The following is a 24,872-nucleotide window of genomic DNA, read 5'->3' on the forward strand; positions in this document are numbered from 1 at the left end:
CCCTTAACTTTGGCCCATACGTTTTATAGATTTGTTTTCATTTCCATTTTACAGCCACATTGTATGAGCTGCACTAAAAACAGCCATCCTTGAATTCCTTGATGTGCTTTGTTCTATAGCATGTTGAAATATTGACAGAATCAGATCCCATTCTCTTGCTTGTATTGAATGTGGATCACTTTTGATACTCAAATTGAAATGGATTAATTATAATCGCGTTAAATCTTTTAAAATTAAAGTGTTTACAGCAGCGTTACACAGACTGGTAATTAAGAGGATCAGGTATGCGTCAATCCCGTTAATCTGTAACCTTTTTAAAACCACCAGGATTCTTCTTACTCCAGACAGTAGATGGCACTGTAGTTTCAGGTCCGCCATAGAAACGGCAAACAAAGGAAGTGGAATATTTCCATGGGTCAATTTCGTTTTGCTGAAACCGAAATAGTAAATATGCAAGTGAGATGAGCGTAGTGTTGCAAAGCGTAACCGTAATACTATCGTGAATATCGCACCGAAATCTTTGAATGTGTGACTGTTGATATAAAAACGTGCTTCTGAGGTTTCCTCACGCAAACACGGATGATGACCGACAACTTTGACCGAACACCAGGGGCTGGTCGAGTCCGAGGAAAACCCACCAGCCCCGGCCTTGGGGAGGTATTCAGTCCGCCACATCCCGAGATAGGAGATGGTGACGCTAAACCTTCAATCTTCAACCAACGTGAACCTCTCAGACAGCCTCGGACGTCGCCGCCGTTGTTGGAAGGCAGCGCTCCAGGAGGTGGGGGTAAGGTTTTTGTTGGTTTCCTTCAGAGTCCATCTAAAATTAGCAAGCGTTAACAAGCTAAATTAGCGAGCTAGCAAACTAAGGGTGAATGCTTAGTTATTGACAAACTAGCCAAAGTTCCCATAGCTAACGTTAGCTATAGTGTTGGTAACATGCTTTAGAAACCTGATATACAAGTGACTATTCATAGTTGTTGGGATTGGGCAATAATCCCTTCTGCTGTTACTATGTGCGGTCTAATGCAGTTAGGCCACAAGTGACATAATCTATGTTAGTGTTTGTGACAACTTGCTAGCCTAAATAGCCCGCTAGTTAGCCTGCTAGCAGCGTTGGCATCTCACATGCTCGCTCAACTGGCGCTTTAAGTCAATTCACACATTTGTTTTTATATTGAAATTGTGAAGTGTAATGTTCTTGTCACGAGCAGACACACAAAACAGGCGTATGAGAAACAAACTTTGATTGCGTTGTCCCTGTCACCTACTCAGCCACATAAGCTTGGCAAATACCCTCGCCGAACTCTGTTTTTGGACTTTCAAGCAGGTAGAAACTAGCCTATTGCCTAGCGCGCTAATCTACACTACACCTGCACTGCCAAATCCATCACATGACTTCGATGGCAAGTTTTCTAGATGAAACCATGGGCAATGTGTCTTCAGACAGTTTGGTGTTGCGTGATTCAATAAAATGCACAATCACAATAACGATATGATTCTTTGTTGCAAATTATGTAGGCCATGTTTGTGATTTTTTTTTCGATCGAATTTCGATCACCCCCCTTCATGATTTGCCTTTTGTGTATCCTCTCAGACTGTAGAAGACCAACGAAAACCAAATCAAACGCTACACAGACTCCAAACAGTACTTCTACCGCCTTAAAATTGCACAGCGATGATGTAGTGGGAAGCTCTAAACTATCAGTGAACGCACCTGAGTTTTACCCATCCTCCTACACATATGAGGTAATCAATGTAAATTCGTTTTCCTTCTGCAGCCAAATGTATTTTCAGACATGTTTGATGTTCTCATGTTCCATGTTGGTGACTTGTCACCACAGAATTATACATGACCTAACATTTGCTGTAACAATCTGGTTGTAAGTACTATGTGACAAACCTTGTGATGCCTATACACATACATTGTGTTTCAAAGGAATTGGAATATGAGGACAGCAGTGATGGCTACTACCCTCCATCTACGCTGGCTGAATTGGTGCAAGAAATCCTTAGTCACCTCAACTCCTCCCCAGGCTCATTTGAGTTTGACATCGAGAACATCACTGCCACCCTGAATGAATGGGTGACCACAGAGGAAACCCTGGTGGAGTTGGTGGAACTTATCTATACCCAAGTATGTGCCCTGATAAAGTTGTTTGTTTTTAAGTATGTTGGAAGATTGCAAAAAGAAACACCCAAAGCTGTAGTGCAACAACTTGAGCTTGAGTAACTTTTTTCACAGTCTATGTGTACGCTGTTGCCACATTTGCAGGGAAGTAACTTTTAAAGTGTACTTTCATGACCTGCAACAGTGTTTTGGAGTTTTTATTATTTTGAAAGGATTTGTCTGTTGAATTGCTTAGTCTTTTGCCTGAATGAGCAAATTCATGGTGTTGTCTGATGAATTTTAACCTCAGTCAAGTGTGTTTTTATTAGGTCCTACTTGTAAATAGAGATAGTGTGTTTGGTGTGATATTTAGATTTTTTGTTTTGCGTGTTTGGTTATGAATAACAGCCTCTGTCTCTGTTTTTGCCAGTCCACATCCATCCCCAACTTCTCTTACACTGGGGCGAGGCTTTGCAATCATCTCTCTCATAACTTGGCAATCTCCCCAGCCAGTGGCAATTTTCGTCAGCTTTTATTGAAGAGGTAAAGGGCCTTAAAAATAGCAACTCATTGTCATAGATAATAATTCATAGTTGTGATGGGATATGGGAAACCCATCACATGGTGAAATCCTTGATTACTGTGTTGTTTCAACCCTCTCTGATAAAATTTTACCAACTTAAGATTCTGATACCATCCTATCATTATCCTGGATACCGTCCCCTAGCAACATCCTGGATACCATCCTTGATGTTACTGGTATCAGAATCTTAAGTGAAATTTCACCATGTGATGGGTTTTCCCAGATCCCATCACCATTGTGGTCAAGTGGCTTTGTGATGTCTGACCTGTGTTCTGTGCTACAGGTGTCGAACTGAGTATGAGCAGAGGGATCAGGCAGTTCGTGGGAATGAGGAGACACAGAAAAACTTTCACTCATATGTGTTGTTCTTGGGAGAGCTGTACTTAAACCTTGAGGTAAATATATAGCTACTGCAGTTTCCATTTTTCTCGAACTGTCAAAGGAAAATTGCCTATTTAATGATATATTGGTGTAGTACTTCTAATAGAGCTGTGGCATTTTAAACTATAAATATAGTATCTTGGACAGAGTCTAACAATTCCAGGCAAGCAACATGTTACTTCTTGAGTCTGGAATGGAGGGGTGCCATTTTATTGGCTGTTGAGCTAAAATACTACCAGCCTTTCTCCAGAATTGTACTGTACCTAAACTTCTTACACTAGATATTCTGAATGAATGTTATATGTTGTAAAGAGTGATTGTTCTGTATGTTATCAGGTAAAAAGTCCTAAAGGACCTCCAACTAGAGCAGTGATTTTGCTCACTGCTCTGAAGGATTTGTCGATCGCACTCATGTCCAATCCTGTGGATGGAAACCTTATTTGTGCAGTGAAACTGCTAAAGGTTTGAAATTTCTGTCTCATTCCTTTTGGACATTTGTCAGACACTGCCTTCACATAATCTGTTAGAAATATCTGCCACTGAGGCTGTTTCACATGGTTCACATAGTGAAGTAGAAGTGTTTTGGAGTTTAAGGTGAATTCACGGCTATTACCCAATTCAGTTTTGCATATTTGTTTCCATATATGCCTTTGATGAATCATTATTGATCAGCAGGGTGAGCTGCTCCGATTACATCCACTCTGCTTATATTTATAGCAATCTGGTTTCATTTTATCCCACCCCTAAAAGACAGAGTAATCTTTACACTTGATAACACTGCATTGTTTGCCAATAGAGTTTAACTATACAGAACTCTAAAAGTGTTCATTACTATTGGTCATGTTTTTTTGTTTTGTTTATCAGTTGAGTTGAATACCTCTTGTCTTGGTTAGCTGACAGGTTCTGTGCTGGAGGATGCCTGGAAAGAGACTGGGAAGTCAGACATGGACGAGCTTGTCCAGAGAATCGAGAATGTTGTGCTGGATGCTACCTGTAGCAGGTTAGAGGAAATGACATTGGCCCGATCCCAAAGTCCGGACTCACAGACTTGTCTGCGCGTTCTTGCGAAATTCGAAAGGGCTTAGGGGTGTCCCAATGTCGCATTTCAAAAGGGTGTGAGGGTTTGAGTACACACTTACCGAGCCCTTTCCGTGAGTCTGCATCAGTGCAGACGTCACCAAATGGAATTATCCAAAGTTCAAAGCCTTGTGACGTTTACCGCAGAGACTATAGGGAAATCCGGAAATTACATTGGTAAACAACAGCACGACACACGTGCATGGTGCACGTGTCAGCAACGTCTTTGTTATTAAACATTGTGAAGTGCTGTCCCAATCCCATTTCTACCTATCTGAGCCCATGTGGTCTCACACACACACACACACTCAATTAGCACCTGAGATCAATTAAGTCTGTGAGTCCTTAGTCCTAAGGGCTCACTTTGGGATTGGCCCTGTGTGTCAACGTACTTATCTCTCTGTTTTCACTTGCCTGATACCGTCTATCGCAAATCATGATATTGTAACTGTCCGTAATACGTTTGTATTGTTCCTTTATTTTAATGTTTTGATTTAATTGTATGCTCATTATCATATTGCAAGTGACCTCTTCAGTTTTGCATACTGTGCTACCAGGGACATATACAGTTTCTGTGTACTACATATTGCAAACTGGGATGAGAGTGAATTTTACTGGGATGTGAATACAGAGCAGAGCACACAAAGTGGCTGTGTTTCCAGTAGGGATGTGAAGCAGATGCTGTTGCGGCTGGTGGAGCTGAGGTCGAGTAACTGGGGCCGAGTCCACACGGCGTCTGCCTCCAGTGAGGCCACACCTGACAACGATCCAAACTATTTCATGGTAAGGGTGGAAATAAGGATGCAGTGAGTGTTAGAGTGTATGTATGATTCTGACCATTGAGGTTCTGTCTCTGTTTTTCATCAATTTAATCATTTAATCTCTCTCTTTCTTTCTTTTTCTCTCTCTCTCTCTCTCTTTCTTTCTTTCTTTCTTTCTTTTTCTCTCTCCTCTCCTCTCTCCCTTTCTATTTCTCTTTCTTTTTCTCTCTCCTCCCCTCTCTCTCTCCTTTTTCTCTTTCTCTCTCAGAATGAGCCGACATTCTACACTGCAGATGGCACTCCATTCACAGCTGCAGATCCAGGTGAATGAGTTCAAAATGTTCCCAGAATGTTCTGCATAAAATATGCATTTATTGATTGATTGATCAATCAAAGGAATTAAATGAAGGGCTTGATCAAGTAAACATTGTTTTTCAGACTATTCGGAGAAGTACCAGGAGATACTGGATCGAGAGGGGTACGACGACTATGAAGAAAATGGAAATGATACGTGAGTGAGAACAATCCATACCTGTGCCCCCCCCCCCCCCCTTCATTTTTCCAAACAGCAGTCTGTCCCCAGACTCTTCTGGAATGAACCTGTGCTACACAGCATAAATACTATGACCTTTTGGGGGCCTTCTGCCTACGGGGTCATATTGGGACCTCTTGACTGAAATCATGTGATTGTCCGGCTGACAATGCGTGTGGGCCACAGCCCAGCGCCCAACACCAAGTTTGAGATTAGTCAGCAGACAGATGAGAAAGAGGCTTTAGCAAGGCTTAAATCAGCATCCCACCCCCCCACCCGCTCTACACCCCAGACCTGTTAGAACAATTCTCATTGGTTTGACCCCATGAATGAGAGGATCCAATGTATGGTGTGGTTCCCCCCATGTCCTCTAGGAGGAGTGGCCACCCATGTTTATAGGGAGATGAATGTTTTTTTTTAACATATTGGACAAATCACACTTTTTAAAATGATCTTCATTTACAGCTCATTTATAGTGCAACTTTGCTGAAGGCTTTAGTGTATATTGTATCATGCACTATACACTAAAGCCATTAGCATCACTGAAAAAATAAGGACCAACCTTAATGAACTTCTGAAAATAAATAAAGGTTGAATTAATATATAACTGCATCAGTGCAGCTCCTTATTTGGAGTCAGTACAGTGTATGGCAGACTGGAATACAGGACTTTTCCATTGTAGTCTGGCAGAAGTTTTTTAAATACAATACAATCTATTCTTTTCTGACCTCTTGGTTTGACCTTAGAAGATAACATTTTAACACTGACACTTCTCACAAGCGACTAAAGAGACCAGTTGCAATGTAAGAGCTTAAATGAGAAACTCTTCAAACAATGTAGTTTATTGCAGTTTATTTAGCAATACTACTCGTACCCTGTTTACACAAATTTTGAATAGCACACTCAGACACGGCCTGGGTCCACAGATCTGAACCTATGCAGTTATGTTGTCATAGCGCTGTTCGGTTCATTTCATTGCTAATGATTTGGCGCACACCTTGTTATGAATTGGAAACATACTTAAGTACACTTTTTTGTATTACAGTTTTGACACCGAAGATGACGAGATGGATCCTGAAATTGAGGAGGCTTTCGAAAAGTTCTGCTTGGAGTCGGAGAGAAAAAAGAAATCGTAATGTGAAATATTTTTAAGGACTGTGGACAAGCTCATCTATCTTATGTTTGACCTGCTGGATTGTTTTCAACTGGAAACAAAAAAATCAAAACAAAGACGAAACTGTTTTTAGTTAAATCTTTTTTTTCTGTAGAGTTCAGTGTGGATCTAGCACTTAATAGCGGTTATGTTGCCGATTTTAATGGCCGGGATTTCTGTTTTTAAGATGCGGCAATCAACGTCCATCGTGCAGTTACACTGTGCCCAACAGTTCGAAGTTCGACACTGATTGGAAAGTTCATTATTTGTTTCGATTGTCGAACTTTGTCTCTGTTGCATGCTAGGAGAGAAGTGTGGAGTGAGGTTTTTAAACTAAACAACTGGGAAGCATCATCAACTGTGTGCGTGTGTAGTTTGAGATTGCTTACTAACTGCTTCTAACTGAAACAAATACACCCAAAGAAAGTTTTGGCTACAGTGGCGGATTACCCTGTTTATCAGTTTCATTACACACTTCACTAAGATGGGTACTCAGTCAGTTAAGCATTGTGGTCAGACTCCATTGGACATGCAGTTAATGTAAGGCAAGTCTTACATAGAGACACAAGTAGAGAGCTTTAAAGTTTAAAGTAAAGTTGGTTGTGGGATTGTTTGACAACTTGGATGTTGTTGAACAAAAGGGAGGGTTTTATTTTATTTTTTTGTTCTTCCTTTTCAGGTTCAACTGAACCAGTATTCAGTTTGAATCTTTGGCACTGCTGGTCAAGAGAAATATCAGCCTGAGTTCGTTTATAAGTTATTTTAATTTTGAATCTTACCTGTGAAACATTGCTCCGAATTGCACAGTTTGCCAGCAAAAACTGCAAGTGTACAAGGTGGATTCGCTTAAATCACCTGTTATTGTTTATACGGTATACCATCATACGAATCCCATGCAAACGAATGTTGTTTTATAGTTTTTTGTAAATATTATTTACAGTATTGGTTGCCTGCAATAAATCTTTATAAAAGAGTTTTTGTCTTTTGTCTAAATGGCTCCCTGGCTGTGGTTAACGTTCCACTGGCACTCTCCGCTGCAGTAGGTGGCGCAAGATATTTTGTCAGTGGCCCTGGTTGAAGAAGAAGTGAATGGGCCAATCAGTACTTTCTGTTTTTGATGCGGGAATTTCGGTAAAAACTGACAGAATGTTTTGAAGCTGAAGCTGTTTTGATGTGACAAAGAGTAATTGTATGCATAACAGACAAGTGTAATCAGAATAGGACCTTTAACTCGGTGAATAACGGTGATGGTAATGTAAAAAAGTCGCTAGTTTGTTTAACTTTCCTTGCCTGCTATTCAGGCTGCCAAGGAAACGTCAGTTTGCAAGTAACATACCTTCTATGGAAATGGCAAACATAAGGCTAATGATTATGTATGAAAGTGAGTCGGTGGATCTACATTATACGAATGGGTCCCGTTTGTGTGTATCACCGTGTGGTTCCGAATTTTTATTTGAAAAAGCTCGGCCCGCAAGTGCCCACCCTTTACAGGCTAATGAAAGAGTGCGACAGAGGACTCGGTTTGTTATCAGTGAATACAAGGTGGGTGCTGTAAATTGGATCAGTGAACCAAGAGATCATTTGATTCATGCATGCCTTAAATTACCTGCTTACTAAGATGTAAAATGTTTCCAGGCTTTATTGGTGGATGCTTTGACGTTCAGGAACAAGTATGCCACACATCCATTTTTACCAGAGGAACTCATTCCTAGCCACCATCGGAAGGTATTCATGTTCATATGTGACTGCCTGAGTCGCTTGATTTAATGACTAAAAAGTAGGCCAAGCTTAATTAGAGGCGCCACTCACCCCCCCCCCCCCCTTCTTTCCAGTGGTTGCTTTCAACTGTGTCAGATATTGACTGGCCAGCAGAAGGCTCTCCTGAAACCCGCCCAGGTGGGGAAACCATCTTGAGTTCAGTGGACGGCAATGGGAAGCTTATTCTCACTTCATCTGGGGAAGAATTTTTTTTGGAATTCTGCTGCAGGGTCAGTCAGAGAGAGAGACATCTGACCCACCAAATAGAAGAGTCCTCCATAACTCAGAGCCACCCAGTCTCCAGTGGGGATAAATCTGTGTACAAATCCACATCGAAAGCAATCAAAAGGGTGAAAGACCATGGGAGTTGTGAATCTAGTCAACAGAAGGGACCTATTAAACCGATCACAGTTGGGGAGTCTCAACCTGCAATACCTGGGAATGGTTATCTTTTCACAACTGTTGTTCAACACCACTCTTGTGCCAGTTATCCAACAAATTGGCACCATCCTCTGTCTTTAGCCATCAGCCACTGGAAAACACAGAATGGAGAATCCAGTGAAAACCGAAGCATGAACACACAAGAGGCATCCACAAGCAAAACTTGCCAGGCCCCAAAGACCGATGGTACTCTTGGTCTGAAGTCAATCCTTCCTGAATCTCTGCCTCTTAGATGTCCCTCTCCTCACATGCACAGGTAAAACTGTTTTGATGTAACCTATCTTTAGTTCCTACAGTTTTGCTCTGATATTAATACAGTCCCTATTGTGTACGTCATGCTTTACTTTAAAACTTTACTTTAATAAAAAAGAAAAATCCACTCCCAAGCAATGAAACTGGTTACAAACGGTTTGTGTGTGTATTTGTGTCTGTTTGCAGATGGAACACTGGACCCTCACCATTCAATGAGTCACACGAAGGCATGGCAACAGAACTTGTGAAAGTGCTGTGGTGTCAAGGTGTTATTTATCGGTATGACATTTCTGCTCATTCCTATTACAGACACTGAGAAGTAAATACATTTCAGTTTAATTGTCCTGCATAATCTTAGATGTACATTTGTATTTTTTTGTTTGTTTTTGAATGTTTGCTTAACAGAATGATTGGTGGCACAGTTCCCATCATAGAGATTTCTCCAGGAGATGGATCAGTCATAAGATCAAATGGGGTGTTGGCAAATTACTTTACTCATCACAAAGCAGGATGTAGACCTGGTGATGTAAGTCATAAACTATGTGTCCTTAATTCCTAATTTGTCAGCTGTGAATCCCTAGACAACACATCAGAAATCATAAAGCCACTGAGTACTAGGTGATAAAAAAAAACCTGACCTCAACTGAAGAGGAAACATGTCCAAAAGTAGAATACAACATTTAGAATTTAGGCAAGTATCTCACACTATCCTGTTTGTGCTGTATTATGAACTAAACTACGTTATTCACATGCACACAGACTACACATGCATACACACACACACACACACACGCACACACTCTATATAAACTCTTATATACACCCTATATACATGATCAGAACCATAATATCGCTATGCAAAAATTTGCGGAACAATCATTGGAGTTCTAATACTAATAAGAATTACTGTCTGTTGGCAGAACATGGAGAGCACCTACTTTCTGAGCAACCTTCCACCAGACATCCCAGGCCAGAAATACTCGGTGTCTTCAGTGGTGATGCGTGCTAACAGGTGGGTCTGTGACGACATGTAAAATATTGTGCTGGCATTTTTTGCATATGACCATATTTTTGCATATGACAATAGCATTGTGTATTTTTTAAAAGAAAAATATGATATATCTGTTTTGATAGGATTTTGGAGTGTTACAACCAAGCCAAAGACTCTCTGAAACTGGCGTACATAAACTGCTGTTGGAAGAAGGTAAATCGTTTGGTGCTCCAAAAAAATGGACCAATTTGATGTACTACTCACTCCTTTATGACTTCTCATGGTGCATATCACATGAATGAATGAGAGTAATCTTGCAATGAAGAAGAAGCTGACTGGGAGAAAATGGCATACTCTGCAAAAAACTATGTTAACTTTGTTGTACATTAAATACACAGTTTATGCCTATTTAAGAGTGTTTTGCCTACTTTTCTTCAGTTGCACAGATATTATGATGAATCATAGGATAGATGATTTTCTGTCAATGTATTGAGTATCACAAAATTGACAATTGACTATCATTGTTATTGTTATCGATATCAAGTAGTGTTACATATGGTATCGACACATTGTTGGTGTGATAATTGGACATTACTCCAAAATGTAATCTTCAGATATAAAATTGCCATCTCTTGATTCCTACTATACAGGAAGTGAACATTTCCGAGCCCCTGAAGCTTGTCCAGGAAGCACACAGGCCAGACTGGGGGCATTTTCTGGCATTTTCTGACGGTAGTGCTGAAATCATTTTTCTTGATGGGGTCAAGGTGCACACAATGTGGAAGATTAACACGCTCACACAAGCACAGGTAAGTGATGCATACAGTCCATCACCTATACAAACGCATGGTCTTTCTCTGTTAATGTATGTGTATGCCCAGTGCTTAATTATAGTAGAGGATGTACTCTCACACACACACACACACTCACACACATACTCGCACACACATTCACACACACACACACACACACACACACACACTCTCACACACACTCATGCACAGACGCATGCACGCACACATAAACACACACACGCACACACGCAAACTCACACATGCACTCACAAGCATGTACGCACACACACACACATAAAGACACATACGCACACCCACACACGCATGCATGCACTCACACACACAAACATGCAGGCATGCACGCAGTCACACACAAACACACACATAAAGACACATGCGCACACACACATACACACACACACACATACTCACACACACACTCACACACCATTATCCCCCACACACACTCACAAGCGAACACACACACACACACACAGAAGCACACATATACACAAAAGCAAACACACCCATGCACACACTCATTTACTCTTTTGCAAGAGTAGGGGATGCAGTAGGAGATGGCGATAAATTGACAAGCATGATTTATTTTTGTGGAGAGGATGTGCAGGACTGAGCGGCGCTTTTTGTTTGTAAAACATCAGGTGGCCAAGCTGAGTAGTGTGCAAAGATGTTTTTTTCCAAAACACATGAATAGGTTAATATAATATATATAATATTAATGAATAATTTCAACATATGGTTTACCTGTGAACTGTTTTCTAGGGGGTACAGAACCATTACTGTACCAGCCACTATACAATGATATCAAATTGTCTGCTACAGGAGGGGGAGCTCAAGAGGCTTAAACTCAGAGGTCCAGCAGAGCTCCCTCTGGCTCCCCCACAAATGAAGCCCTGGATATGTATACTGTGGAGTGTCAGTGTTGTTCTGACTTTGACACATATCTAATTTGACCTGTTACAGAAACTTGGTCAGGCCCACCAGATGCACTCAGAAGTACAGCAGCCTTGTAGCTGGTGTCAGCTGACTTTGCCCAGTGGACAACAACTTTTGGTGCAAGCTGAGACCCCAGGACCATACCACAAGTAGATATTTTCATAATAATACTTACATTTTTAAGTTATCTTCTTGAATTGTTTTTGTAACAGTTTTCTTTAGTGACTTTTTACATTTTCGAAAAGCATTCATATACTGTCTCATGTGCGTTGCAGATATTTGTCGCTCTCAGTTGAATGGTGTTGTTGGGTTCAGCAGACGTGTCTCAGCCCCGACCAGGCTTACTCCCCAGAACCTGTCCAGGTGCACAGTAGCAAAACAACATGCAGCAGGTAACGGTCTAACAGGCCATTATGTGTCATTCATTAGTTCTTATCCACCCCAAGGAGATTATGTTTCCAGTGTGGTTTCTCTGTTTGTCCTTCTGTAAGTGTGATTACACAGATACTATTGACCCGATTTCGATTAAATTTGATGGAGAGTTGTAGCATGGTTCAAGAAAGAGCCAATTAAAAGTTGGAGCTGATCCAACTCAAGGGCCGGCTTAACAAATTTAGTTTAACTTCCACTTGTCTGAATGCTCCTCTAGATAGTTACTAGGGTATTATTACTTACATAACCTGCCCCACATTTTTTCAGATTTCTGTGCTTTGATTAATGACGATCTGCTGAAGGAGTTACTAGACGGTTAGAACAACTCTGAGCCATACTCTGTTGGATTGCACCTTTGCTGATCTTTCATTTTCATCTCGTTTCAGATCTGTGGTAGCAGAACTGGAGAAGATCAAGAGATTTAACTGTATCCTTGATATTGTATAGTAGATATCTTGAGAGATCTTGAAGAGAAGGTACTGAGGGTTACTGTGGGGCGTCCGCCATGTTTCTTCCAGAAAAAGAATGACATAAAACAAAGTTCAGCAGATATACATGTAAATCTGTCAGTGATCATACGTTTGTAACCATTGTATAAACCATTATAAAGTAATTTCATATTTGTCACTTTAGGCCACCCAACACACTATTGTAAGCTCGGTTTATAAGCAACACAATTTGATATGATTTGTAGGATAATAGGAGGGTCACTTCCTCAACTGTGTCTCTTTCAACTAAGGGGGCCTTGACCTGGAAAACATAGCAAACTTCTATTGTATGGAATTTCATCATTGATAGATTGAAATAGGATAGTCATTGAGATGAGCATTCTTTAACAAACGATCATCAGTTCTGCTGGAGAACAACCACCTCATCAGAACTAACAGAAGCTCTTCAGTTCCCAGCGAGGATTCCAGAACCTCTAGTGGCACCACTTACTCTGTCGGCAAGAGCAGCATCTCTGATGCCCTCCAAAAAACATCGAAGGCCATAAAGGACATTGAGACCCTACTTTCACACAAAGAGTATGCCAGCAATAGTCCAGTATGAACAAGGGGTATTTTACAATCACAAGATCTATTGTCTGCAGAATGGATGACCAGTAAGGAAATATAACAGGAGTGTTTACTGGGAATTACTGTCCCTGGAGTCTACATACTGTACCTTAACACCGAAGACAGAGACGGATGACGAACGGGAAATGTATTTCATTAGTTATTCAACAGTGGTATAGAGAACAACATGGAGAATCTCAAGGATATCCAAACCCATTTATGTCAGTGTTTGTGGTCTACAGCCTCTTCCTTTTTTGAGTTGTGAAAAGTTAATTAAAACCTGGTAACGTGGCCTCACCCACAAGGAAGAAGAAAAGCAGAAGCAAGTGGTTGTACCATAGACTGTATACTGTATATATATATACAGTCTATGGGTTGTACCATTTAGACTGGGTCTTTTTGAAACCTACCCTTAGTTCTGATGCTGGTTGATTTCATCATGGTGAGTGCACTCTATTAAAGATTCTTAATAGTGCTCCTAATGAATTTGTTGGATATGTGAAAGGTTACTTCAGGCGGTACATTAAGTGTATCTGGCAGATTAATTAGGATTGTTTTATTTGGATTGATGAGGGTAAAAAAGCATGGTTCCATCACATACAGCATTGTACATGGATTGTAAGACATTAAAGACTAGCACTGGTAGGTATAACAAGCATAATGCACTAAATTGGGAACGCATGATTTGGGAGACTGCCTCTTTCTCCATTTGTGTGTTGCATTAGGATGGTTGTTCTGTTGATACTGTGTCAGTATACAGTCTGTGCTACAATTACACTTTTCCTATTCCGTTGGTATTCTGCTTTTTAACTGTTTTGACTATACATAGCCTTTTTTATGGCTATGATTTAATGAATAAAAAGTGTTTACGAATTTACAAAATGTAATAATAAAAACAAAAATCAATGTAATTGTAGAAAGAGTAACATTTGTGTAACAAGCTCTCCTGCCTTTGACATCATGTAGAATGACATTAACGTCAGTGCACGTTTGTTTAACTTGTAGATATGGCGATCTTGTAATTTGTAAGTTTTGGTAAGATAATGAAACATAGAGTGTCCTAAAAAACACTACATTATGATATCCACAGAGGAATGCTGTAAAATCCTTGAAAGAAGTTGAAAGTTCAACTTGCAAAAAACTGTGGTTTGTGGTCCTTTGTGTGGGTAGTTTCACAATCAGGGTTAGCGCTTGAAAGTACCCACATACAGTATATGGGTCATTGTGTAAATACAGGGAAATGGTTGTCATCTTCAGGTCCCAAAATGAAGACCTATAAAATATGTTTTGTAAAATTCGTTGCTCTTGATTTTTTTACACGTTAAATGCCTTTTCTTTGGAGTCACGTGTGTAGGCCTACATTAATATCTAAAGAAGGTATTATTCCTAGCCTGCCCAAACCTTGTTGGATGGAAGATAAAGATGTTGTTAGTATGACTGGACCGTTAAAGGTTTGTACTGCGTGCCCATTGATTTTTATTCCTAGGTCCTAGATTTGAAAAAAAAAAGTGCAAAACGAGTGCTGTTTTTTGTACCCACATAAAGCCTGATGAAGGTCTAAGACCAAAACGTAATTCCTAATGAAAAATAATTGCTTGCGGAATGGTCAGTGTGCGGGACTCTTTGTAAGTCTGTAGCCTAAATATAATACCTGATTCATTTTGTGCCAGTATCTGAGGTATTCAAAGCATTATGAGCATGGAGATATTAATGGTAAAACTAAGTGTGGTTGCATTTTTTTAAATCATTTTCTTAGGAAAAAAATAGTATAGTGGGTTAGTTGGGACTTTATTTTTCTCACATAGTTGGCGGCATCACTAAGCTGTGACCATTACATGTGGTCTGTCTTGTCGAGAATCTTAATGGAGCTCTTCACACCATAGAGTCGGGTATAGACTAAGCCGATCTTATCAAAGCTGTAGCTTCCTGTGTGTGCGTACTGTATAATTTCAGTAGCCCCCTGAAACTGCTTTGAAGTGAAGTGTTGAAAGCACTCATAAAGGCATTGGAGCTGCATTGGTGGTGAGTTTGAACATTTGGTGTTGAATGATGTAGATGTTTTTAGTATTTTTATCTTTTAAACCGTTTAGCCATTTTTGTGACATAATGGATTGAGCTGTGGCTTGCTGTCACAGTATGTGTCATAGGGGTGTTGCTTTATGTTGCAGTGTGTATCTCAGCAGGGTTCAATATTAAAGGAACCGTATGTAGGATTTTGGCCAAAACTGGTACTACAATCACTTTCAAAATACTGTAGAGCGGTGTACACCGCAGATGTGGTAACTAGAGCAGAGCTGGCAACCCAGATGCCGAAACACTACTGACTTTGTGATTACTAGATAGGTGGAGGGTGGCGGATCAGGCTAAAACACAAATATGTAAACATCAACATCAGTTGAGGGCTGCAACTTCACTTTTTTAAATGACGATATCCTGGCTTGACTACTGTTGTCAGTGATATAAGTATTTGAAATTAGCATGATTTCCTAATGTCTAGTGACAACTCAGGGCCATTTTATGATTAATTGAATTACATTTCTTACATACGGTTCCTTTAACTGGCATAGCAGTTGTGAATATACAGTATGATTTATTGATGCCATTTTGAAACAAATTGTAATGTACCAGCAGTATCAGTCAGAGGACATTACCTTAGAAGGTAGAACCTGAATTTGCACTGCTTATAGATGAAAAGGATCTGTTCAGACATCCACTGACAGAAAGTACACATCCACAGACTCTATACAGAAAGTTTGAGACCGTTTATCACAAGGACTGTAGGTTGCGTTTGACCCAGTCATTCTTATTCAATGCTTCTGTGTCATTATGGTCGCTGTAAGGTAATGGGAAAGAATAGCCAGTACTGTCCTGAACTGCATGATTTGGGTCAAAGAGTATCAAAGCAGCCCTCGCTCTGATGCCATTCTGCCCATCAGCATATGTTTAAATGACTTACATAACACATGGAATGATTTCAACTGCTCTCTGTGTGCTATATGTATGGCGAGCCAAACAAATCAAAAGCCTGGCCAACACAGACACCACCCATTCAGTTGCACTTCGCGCTATTGAGTCCAGCTGCGCTAACCTAAGACCATCGCGCGCTGTCCAATGTTACAACTGCGCTATCGAGTTGGCCGACACCACCTATTCAATCTGCGCTAACATAACCAGAGACCATCGCGCGCTGTCCAACAACTGCGCTATCGAGTTGGCCAACACAGACACCGCCTAGTCAAGTTGAGCTAACCAGAGACCATCGCGCGCTGTCCAACAACTGCGCTATCGAGTTGGCCAACACAGACACCGCCTAGTCAAGTTGCGCTATAACCATCTCGCGCTGCCTAAAATATCAATAACAGGATTGCAATGTTTTCAATGTGTGTAGAAAGTCACATGCTACAAAGTACATTCCCATCAAACTGATCACGACTCAGATATATATTTATTTAAACATGGGATTACTGGGAGATTACTGAAACGATAGGCTACGCTATTATTATCAATGAAAACAACTCATAATGAAGTGGGGCAATTCACAACTTTTAATCTATAGCCCTGTTGTAGGATGTAGCAAAAGTGGGATATAGTGCGACTGCTTCCCCAAAACAAATGTGGATTTAATCGTTTGATATGTGGATAACTTTCAGCAGACTAAACAAATAAGGTAAGATTTTGTTATCACAAAGCTAGCTGGTTCGTTATGGCGAAGCATATTACAGCCAACGTTGGCTACTTGCAGCAGTGAAGCTGATCTCGATAACATCGTTTGTTCGTAACGTAAACGTTTCTTCAGCAGGACTTTTTATTATGCATTCATTTTCATTGGCAAAAGCTAGCCTAATATGCATGAGAAAGAATTTGAGGGAGCTGCAGCTGTTAGCATCAGCACGGTCATAGTACAGTAACACAGCAGGGCACACTAGCCCAGTGATGAAGGATCGTGTAAATCCCCATAAAGTTTCCAACCAAGCTTGCGCTGATGCATGATCACTGATCAAATTACTATTTTCTGACACAACCATTCCAGGTCCTATCTGTCTGAATCTCATTTTTAGCTCTTTAGCCTAGCATCTTAATGTTGTATTCTCAGCACGGTGACAATGATGTTCGTTTATGAGTTCAATAAGCCTGGTTATTTATTGCAGGACTTTATGTCACGTTTTAAATTGTATTATGATCACTCGCATTATGGGGTTACTGTGAAGGTAATGCTGTGGTTAACTTACTTAACAAGCCCACCATGAGTTAGACTGGAGATAAGTTAGAAAACTTTCAAACTTTTTTTAAGCTGTCGCGACCCCCAGCTACTTCACTAGGTAATTCGCTCATTAGCTCAGACCAGTGAAGAACTAGGCAGCCTAGCTAGCTAGGCTACTACAGAAAACTCAACTAGCCTACTTGGGGAGAAAACTCAAACAACGTTAAACTAGCTGTGTTACAGTTTCTCGTCGCAAAATAAAAATTTCACTGGAGCTCCAAGCGGTTTTGTACACGCAGCCTCAAAAACGGTTTACAGCTCTTCAAGTCACTGCAAGGCCATTTTTTTGTATATCGATCATTTAAATAGGCCTAGTTCTACACTTATGGGGTACGTACGATTGTGTTTTCTAAAGAATCTCCCGTCTTGAGTCTAGGCGTTGCTTGGCAACCACTCTGATAGAGGAAATATTTCTTGGTGAAACAATGAATGATTATCTATGAATAAACCATTCAATTTGTCGTTATTGTAACTTTATTTTTATGACATTTTGCTATATGTTTATAGTAACCGTTTTAGAAAAGATTTTGTAATCTTTTTTTATTCATTAATTTCAAACGTTCCAATATGGATAGCGCCGCGCCGCCCAGTTGGATCTCTCGCTATGTTCAAACATTCCAATGTGGATAGCGCAGCGCCGCCCAAACGTTCCAATGTGGATAGCGCTGCGCCGCACAGTTGGATCTCTCGCTATGGTCAAACGTTCCAATATGGATAGCGCCGCGCCACCCAGTTGGATCTCTTGCTATGTTCAGCTGGATGGGTGGTGTCCTGTTTTGCATAAACTTAGTTCGAACGGATAGCGCCGCGCTGCCCAATTGGGTCGCTAGCTCCGTCCAGCTGGATGGGTGGTGTCCTTTTTTGCTTAAGCTTTTGAATTGTTTGGCCTCCCATACATATGAATCTCATAACAGCCAGTAGGAATTGTTAGTTTGAACTTACTTTCGATGCTTAATTTACTTATATCGCAGCAGAAAAAGCTTCAAGTTGTTAACCTATTGCTTGCTCACTGGAGAAGGCCTTTCAGTCAACTGGAAGAAATAATGGTGTTCTAATACCTTTTTCTCTAGTGGTGTAACCTATATGAGTTTAAGTGTCTTTTTCTCAGAAAGTGGTTCCAGTTCAAGTAAATATGTTTGGCTATTCTATATTTAACTGCTTAGCAAAACAGGGCATGGGTATCGTAATAAGCAAGGCACTGTCTCTTCCAACAGGGCTCTAGTGTAAAAGATCTCTTGGCTCAGTTCAGCACAAAGGCTGAACCTCAGACTGTGTCTGCAGAGGAAAAGCCCTCTGAGCCTCAGGCCAAGATGAGCGTCCCAGTGAAGGGCTCATCAAGTGCTGGTGTTGAGTCCAGCAGCACTCAGAAGAATCCTTGGTCTGACTTTCCCAAGAAAAACATTAATCGGAACGTCAGCTCAGGGGTGCTCAAACTGGGAACCAAATTTGAGAACTTGAGTGATACTGACAAGACCTCTATCCCTAAACCTCCGCCTCTAAAACCTGTTGCTGTATCCAAACCATCACTGAACCTCGTCAAGCCCTCACCAAACACAGGCAGCACCACCACCGTTGGCAGCACTGTTGAGAGGTCCACTGGAATCAGCGCAACACCAAAGCTCCAATCATTAGGATTAAAACCCAGACCCTTAGTAGAAGCACTTCAGTCCAAACTTCCCCAGGAGAATGTTGAGGAAAATATCAAGAAGGACACGGTAACGAAAACATTGTCTTCTAAGAAGCCGTCTTTTCTGATGGCTCAGCAACCGCCATTGAACATCCATCTGAGTCCAGATATAAATTCAGAAGGTCAAAAAAATATCAATAAACCACTGCTGTCTAAACTTTCATCCAATGCCATATTTCCTAAGCCTCTAGTTATATCTCCTACACTTCCAAAACCTAACATACTTAAACCAAAGCTTGGCATTGCTGTTGACTCTAACTCCAAGGAGAAAACTAGTGAAGACTCAGCACCTAAGATCAAGCCACTGCCTAATGTGTTTACTCTTGGGAAATGCCCAAGTAAACCCAAAAGGCCACCACATGTCCAGCTTGACAGATTTAAATCAACATCAATATCCATAAATGGTAAGTTCCTTGATTTCAGAGTGCTACAATGGCTTATCAATGCCTATAGACATTGCAATAATGGATTACTTCTTAGCTATCTAGCAACTTAAAACCAGCAAAATGTGTGGCGTTGCAACATTATGTTTTGACTGATTAGTTATTGTAGTAATTGATCAGATGAATGTATTTTTACCTCCATGTTTTCAAAGTGATTGATCCCCTGTTATCTGCAGATCTTTCTTCATCTCAACCAATCTACCTGATGCCAGATTCAGAATCGTAAGTACACTAGTGGGTCATTTCCATTTATTATATTTATAAAATATAAACTGTAAGTCTTGGCTTGTATCACATTTCCGTTGCCATTCAGCACACATTGTGAGGTGTACAATAGGGTTGCACGAATAAACATGTTCATTCAACGAACAGAAAGAGAGAACTACTTATTATGTGACAGAAGTTTTAGTCACAAAGTAATGTTTACAGTGCACCTTAGAGCACTCACAGCAGCTGAACTGAAACGGAACAACATGAAAGAACCCTTTATAAAAGTAATAAGAAAAGGTTGATAAAGGTCAGTTATTCCTTGTCTTTTTACCATTCAGAGACACACCTTGCCAAGAGGAAAGTTATGATGACGTTGGAGTTCTGCACCCTTCACCATCACTTCCAGGTTCACATTGGTCAACCTTATTAAGAAAATAGTGTGTCCCAATATACCCATCTAAGTTTTATCTAACCACTTTAAAACCAAGATGTTAAAGTGTATCATTTCTAAAGCCTTATAAGGCTGAAGCTAACTTCTTTTATATATTTTTTTTTTCAGGAAGTACCATTCAGCACCCTGATGTACGTATGCTCTGCTAAATCGCATACATTTGGTCAAGTCCTGTAACAGTACAAGGAAGATATGAAGAATTACAGTATTGTGTCTGTCTTGTAGTGTTGTGATAGAGGCAAAGTTTGAAAGGAAGTGAGAAGAGGCTATTTGTGGCCGGGCCAACAACCACACACCTACTGACTGTTGTCTCGCCTTCATGTTAAACATGGGCAGTGGCTGTCAAGAACATTCACACATTTTATAGGCACAGGAATAGAGAAGTCACATGTCTTGTTTTCAGAAGTAGTTGGCTCATGACAGTCACTCTCAATACAGTGTTTTGATATATTGTTTTTTCTTTCTGTCTAGCAAGCAGGCGAGGATGAAGATATGTATGAAGACCTGGAGGAGAGATGGTGAGGGGGTGTCCTTACAGTCACCACATTTAGCCACTAATTCAATTCAAATGGAATGTTAATGTACACTCAGAGGGTGGCAGTACATTCTGTCTCATTTATTTTTTACCATTTTATCTTGTGAAGGTAAAGTATTTGTCTCATGCTGTTGGGTTGAAACGAGAGGCAGCAGCAGCAAGCATGTGGTGTAGTTGGGGTTCTAAATGCACACACACACACACACACACACACACACACACACACACACACACACACACACAGAGAGAGGTGTAGTGGTGTTCTAAATGGTGCTAAAATGGGTGGGTCTCAAAAGTGTGACACTTGAAAAGTGTGATGCTCTCAACACAGGGCTGAGAAGGAGCAGACCGACACAAAGACAACGGCAAAAGAAGACAAGACGAAATGTGATAAAGATGAGAAGAAACGCCTCGAACAGGAGAAGAAGGAACAGAAGCTGCGGGAGAAAAAAGAGCGTGAGGCCAGGAAAAAATTTAAAGTAAGTGTCCAAAAAGTGTCTCAAAGAAATGTCACCTGTGGTGTTCATTCTTGGAAAACATGGAAAGAAGCCACACTGAAAAAAATGCTGTGTCCCTTTCTCCAGCTTTCAGGGCCAGTTGTGGTATTGCAGGAGGTGAAGGCTCGAGTGGATAGCAAGGGTGGCAAGAACGAGCTGCCACTAACGCAAGGAGAGGCCGTTGAGATTGTTCGGCTCACAGACAATCCGGAAGGGCTCTGGCTGGGCAGGAACAGTGAAGGCCTCTGTGGGTTGCGTTGGCTGTTTTGGGAAGGCACACTTTCTTTCTGTTCTCTCTTCATCTCAACTGAATGAAGTTATTTTGTCCCCACACCTAATTACAGATGGATATGTAAAGACTGCAGCTCTTGAGGTGGACCACAGTGCACTGAAGGCAATGAGTACTCAGATACCAGACGGTGACGGGGAAGTGTATGATGATGTGGGTTTTTCGGATATCAGGTTAGTCTACAGTCAATGGACATACAGAATACAGAAATGGTCTGTATTATTTAGTTTGGTATTGCATTTGCTGTAAATATGATGTTGCGAGCTGGGTGTCTTTGGCAACAGACTTTTTATTATGACACAGACACACACAGCCATAAATGTGCACACCATATGAACTTAAACTGACATGGCAGGTAGGGGAAGCACAATACTAACCCTGACAATCACATGTACGGTGCACAACTAAACATCTACTTAATACATAAGAGATACTGTACATACAGTACCCTGAACGATAACAGAAGATAAACAACAACAGTCTAGTTATGCAGGGAAACCAGGCTTGTCCACTCCCCCACCATGCAACGGTGCATTTTCAATTTCTTCACATATGAAATGCTGTTGCTTTTATGTGGACACATCAGCCCTCATTATATGCCTATAATGAAGAAGAACTAGGCTATAAACTCAATATAGAGATAATTAATATTCGAATTAATATCCCCCCCCCCCCAGTTTTCCTCCTCCACCTCCACCTGTCGGAGCTTCCCCAGGAAATGATGGTACGTAGTGAATTTCCTACAATCTACTTGTAGAAGAAATTATTTTGATTCCTCTTCCTAGGGGTTTTAATATGATAGAATTCTCTTTCTTTTAACCTGTACCATGATGAATCTCTCTTTGTCTTTTAACCCATGCCTGTGTTTGTAGATGAGGTTTATGATGATGTGGATTCTCCCCCACCTCCTCCATCACTAACTGAGTGAGTTTACATATTTCCAACATTGACTTATTAGTTGACTTACTAAGGTTTTGGACATAAATAAGATTACTCTTTAAATGTTAGCTCAACACTGCAAAATTAGCAGAACAGTTTGTCAGTGAATGTCATGATGGTAACAGGCAAAACACAAAAGCTTCTGTTAAAGCAGAAATACAAATGCAATATATATTTTCAATGTGAGTGACCCCCTTTGTCTTCTTTTTATTTCTGGTGGACTATAGGGAAGTTAATTGTCGTATCTCACTGCTAAAAAACAACACCTTAGGTTGTTGCAAAAACTAATTTGAGTATGTGTTAATTTTTATATAGCAAGGAAGTGAGATCCCATCAGATATACATACTGGAGAGGCATGTGTAGACACATAATGAAGTGTGGACTGAAGTATAGACACTGTATCCCCTCATTTCAGTTATCCATTTGGAAAAGCAGAAGAAGCAGATGGCAAGAAGAAGAAGAAGTTTGAAAAAGAGGAGAAAGAGTTCAGGAAGAAGTTTAAGGTAAATTAGTCAGCCAGCTGATTTAGGAGCTTTATCTCTCACTCCATTTGTTTTGAAAGGTCACCTTGAAGAGTTTAGCTGACACTTTCATCTAAATTCATCACTCTGTTCCTCTTTCTCTCTGTCTGTTTCCTTTATGTCCTGTCTGTCTGTCTGACTGTTTGTCTTTCTGTCTGTCTGTCTGACTGTTTGTCTTTCTGTCTGTCTGTTTCCTTTGTGTCCTGTCTGACTGTCTGTGTGTCTGACTGTTTGTCTGTCTGTCTGTCTGTCTGACTGTTTGTCTTTCTGTCTGTCTGTTTCCTTTGTGTCCTGTCTGACTGTCTGTGTGTCTGTCTTCTTTTTGTCCTGTTTGTCTGTCTCTCTCTCCAGTAAGGAACATTCAAAATATTTTTTTCTCTTTCATGTTGTTATATTTTATTGACAGTATGATGGAGATATCAGTGTGTTGTACCAAGTAATGGTGGATCCAGCTTTGACCACTAAAAAGTGGGGAAATAAAGATCTTCCCTTGAGACCAGGAGAGACTATTGATGTCATTGTGAAACCTCAAGATGGCAAACTAATCGGAAGGAACAAAGACGGAAAATGTGAGCAAACACGTTTGATATAAAGTATTTGTTTCATTAATAGTTGCTTTCTAATGTTTTCTAATGTCATTATTTTTCATTATTGACATCCTTCTTTTGCAGTTGGTTATGTTTGCCTTCGCAACATCCAACAGTAAGTATTGTACCTGTTAATGATTTGGTATAACTTACTGATTATTAGTGTGATAATTTCAGGTAGAAAGTTGGCTATAATAAGGTTATGTAACAGCTCAAATGCTGAAAAGGTGCAAAACTCAGTTTAAAAAAGTGGCAGTGGTTTTCACAAAATTGCTAATCAATAGCTGTCGAATGACACCAGAAATGTCATGTTCAGATTCAGTGACAATCTAAGAAAATGCCTGCAAGACTTTTGACTGGAAAACAAAGGACTGATAACTGGGACAGTGCGACCAAAGTGGATTAAGTGCCAACAACTTAATATAGTCTGACAATCCTACTCATAGTCAGAACATCTGTCTTTGGGATAGCATGTGGATTCATATTTACTTATGAATCTGAACTCTTTTTCTTTCTCACAGGGAATCTGACGTTTATGATGATGTTGGAGAGGGTAGGTTTTAAGCCACACAGAAAATATATCAAGCATCAAATGTATTGTGCAATGTTTGCATTTAATACCATTGTAATATGCTGCAAATTCACTTTTGTGAATTCCTGTAATTGGCCCTAATACTTTTCTAATTCTCATTTATTACAGATTGCATTTATGACAACTGAACAGAAACCCTGCTGAATTTCCTGAAATGGTTGAAACGATTGAAACTGAACTGAATTGAATTTGAACTATTTTAACATATGAACATACATACATATGTGTGTGTGTGTGTGTGTGTGTGTGTGTGTGTGTGTGTGTGTGTGTGTGTGTGTGTGTGTGTGTGTGTGCGTGCGCCACATAACCAAGACAAATTCCCTGTTGTATATGTCTTTCCAAATGTCCTGTTGCATTGAATTGATGTAGCTGTGTTACTATTGTACAGTCCCATTGTAATTGTTTTGTAATACAAAATAAACCCACTAGATGGCAGCATTACTTCTGATATCAAACCCATGAACAGATGATCTCTCTTTGCACGTGTATTTTAAATTGCTTATGCTCTCAGCAGTGCTTTACTTAAACAAAATATTTTTGCTAATTGGCATCGGCAATTAAGTTATTACACTATTTTGTTCA

At 40.3% G+C, this 24,872-nt stretch overlaps 3 protein-coding genes across 5 annotated transcripts; all 3 read left to right on the plus strand.

Annotated features, from left to right (window-relative positions):
• Window positions 1–406: 406 nt before the first annotated feature.
• Window positions 407–7,571, plus strand: paip1 (poly(A) binding protein interacting protein 1). Of its 3 annotated transcripts, none has more exons than XM_076270846.1 (11): window positions 407–787; window positions 1,598–1,749; window positions 1,940–2,137; window positions 2,541–2,653; window positions 2,977–3,088; window positions 3,411–3,536; window positions 3,968–4,074; window positions 4,814–4,934; window positions 5,181–5,235; window positions 5,351–5,423; window positions 6,490–7,571. In XM_076270846.1, the coding sequence occupies exons 1-11, from the start codon at window positions 580–582 to the stop codon at window positions 6,578–6,580; spliced, it is 1,356 nt and encodes a 451-aa protein (XP_076126961.1). In that variant the 5' UTR covers window positions 407–579; the 3' UTR covers window positions 6,581–7,571. The 3 variants fall into 3 exon arrangements, with proteins under 3 accessions (XP_076126961.1, XP_076126962.1, XP_076126964.1); XM_076270847.1 differs by having other exon boundaries at window positions 4,817–4,934; XM_076270849.1 differs by having other exon boundaries at window positions 407–781.
• A 154-nt stretch (window positions 7,572–7,725) lies between these two features.
• cunh5orf34 (chromosome unknown C5orf34 homolog) lies at window positions 7,726–13,273 on the plus strand. Its single transcript, XM_076270845.1, has 12 exons — window positions 7,726–8,139; window positions 8,233–8,322; window positions 8,430–9,052; window positions 9,235–9,327; window positions 9,454–9,574; window positions 9,969–10,060; window positions 10,183–10,252; window positions 10,690–10,848; window positions 11,818–11,939; window positions 12,066–12,182; window positions 12,609–12,649; window positions 13,073–13,273. Exons 1-12 carry the CDS (start codon window positions 7,939–7,941, stop codon window positions 13,270–13,272), a joined length of 1,929 nt encoding a protein of 642 aa, XP_076126960.1. The 5' UTR covers window positions 7,726–7,938; the 3' UTR covers window position 13,273.
• A 387-nt stretch (window positions 13,274–13,660) lies between these two features.
• On the plus strand, window positions 13,661–24,710 carry LOC143106538 (FYN-binding protein 1-like). Its single transcript, XM_076270844.1, has 16 exons — window positions 13,661–13,719; window positions 18,753–19,629; window positions 19,845–19,890; window positions 20,217–20,284; window positions 20,438–20,460; window positions 20,801–20,847; window positions 21,196–21,343; window positions 21,449–21,608; window positions 21,706–21,823; window positions 22,328–22,374; window positions 22,523–22,574; window positions 23,006–23,093; window positions 23,518–23,680; window positions 23,783–23,813; window positions 24,220–24,251; window positions 24,399–24,710. Exons 1-16 carry the CDS (start codon window positions 13,699–13,701, stop codon window positions 24,416–24,418), a joined length of 1,941 nt encoding a protein of 646 aa, XP_076126959.1. The 5' UTR covers window positions 13,661–13,698; the 3' UTR covers window positions 24,419–24,710.
• The last annotated feature ends 162 nt before the right edge of the window (window positions 24,711–24,872 follow it).

The sequence above is a fragment of the Alosa pseudoharengus genome, unplaced genomic scaffold (assembly GCF_046254945.1).
Source record: "Alosa pseudoharengus isolate Yale_2024_CS ecotype anadromous, Long Island Sound unplaced genomic scaffold, YU_APseudo_1.1 YU_APseudo_1.1_scf_6, whole genome shotgun sequence".
Classification (NCBI taxonomy): Eukaryota; Metazoa; Chordata; class Actinopteri; order Clupeiformes; family Clupeidae; genus Alosa; species Alosa pseudoharengus.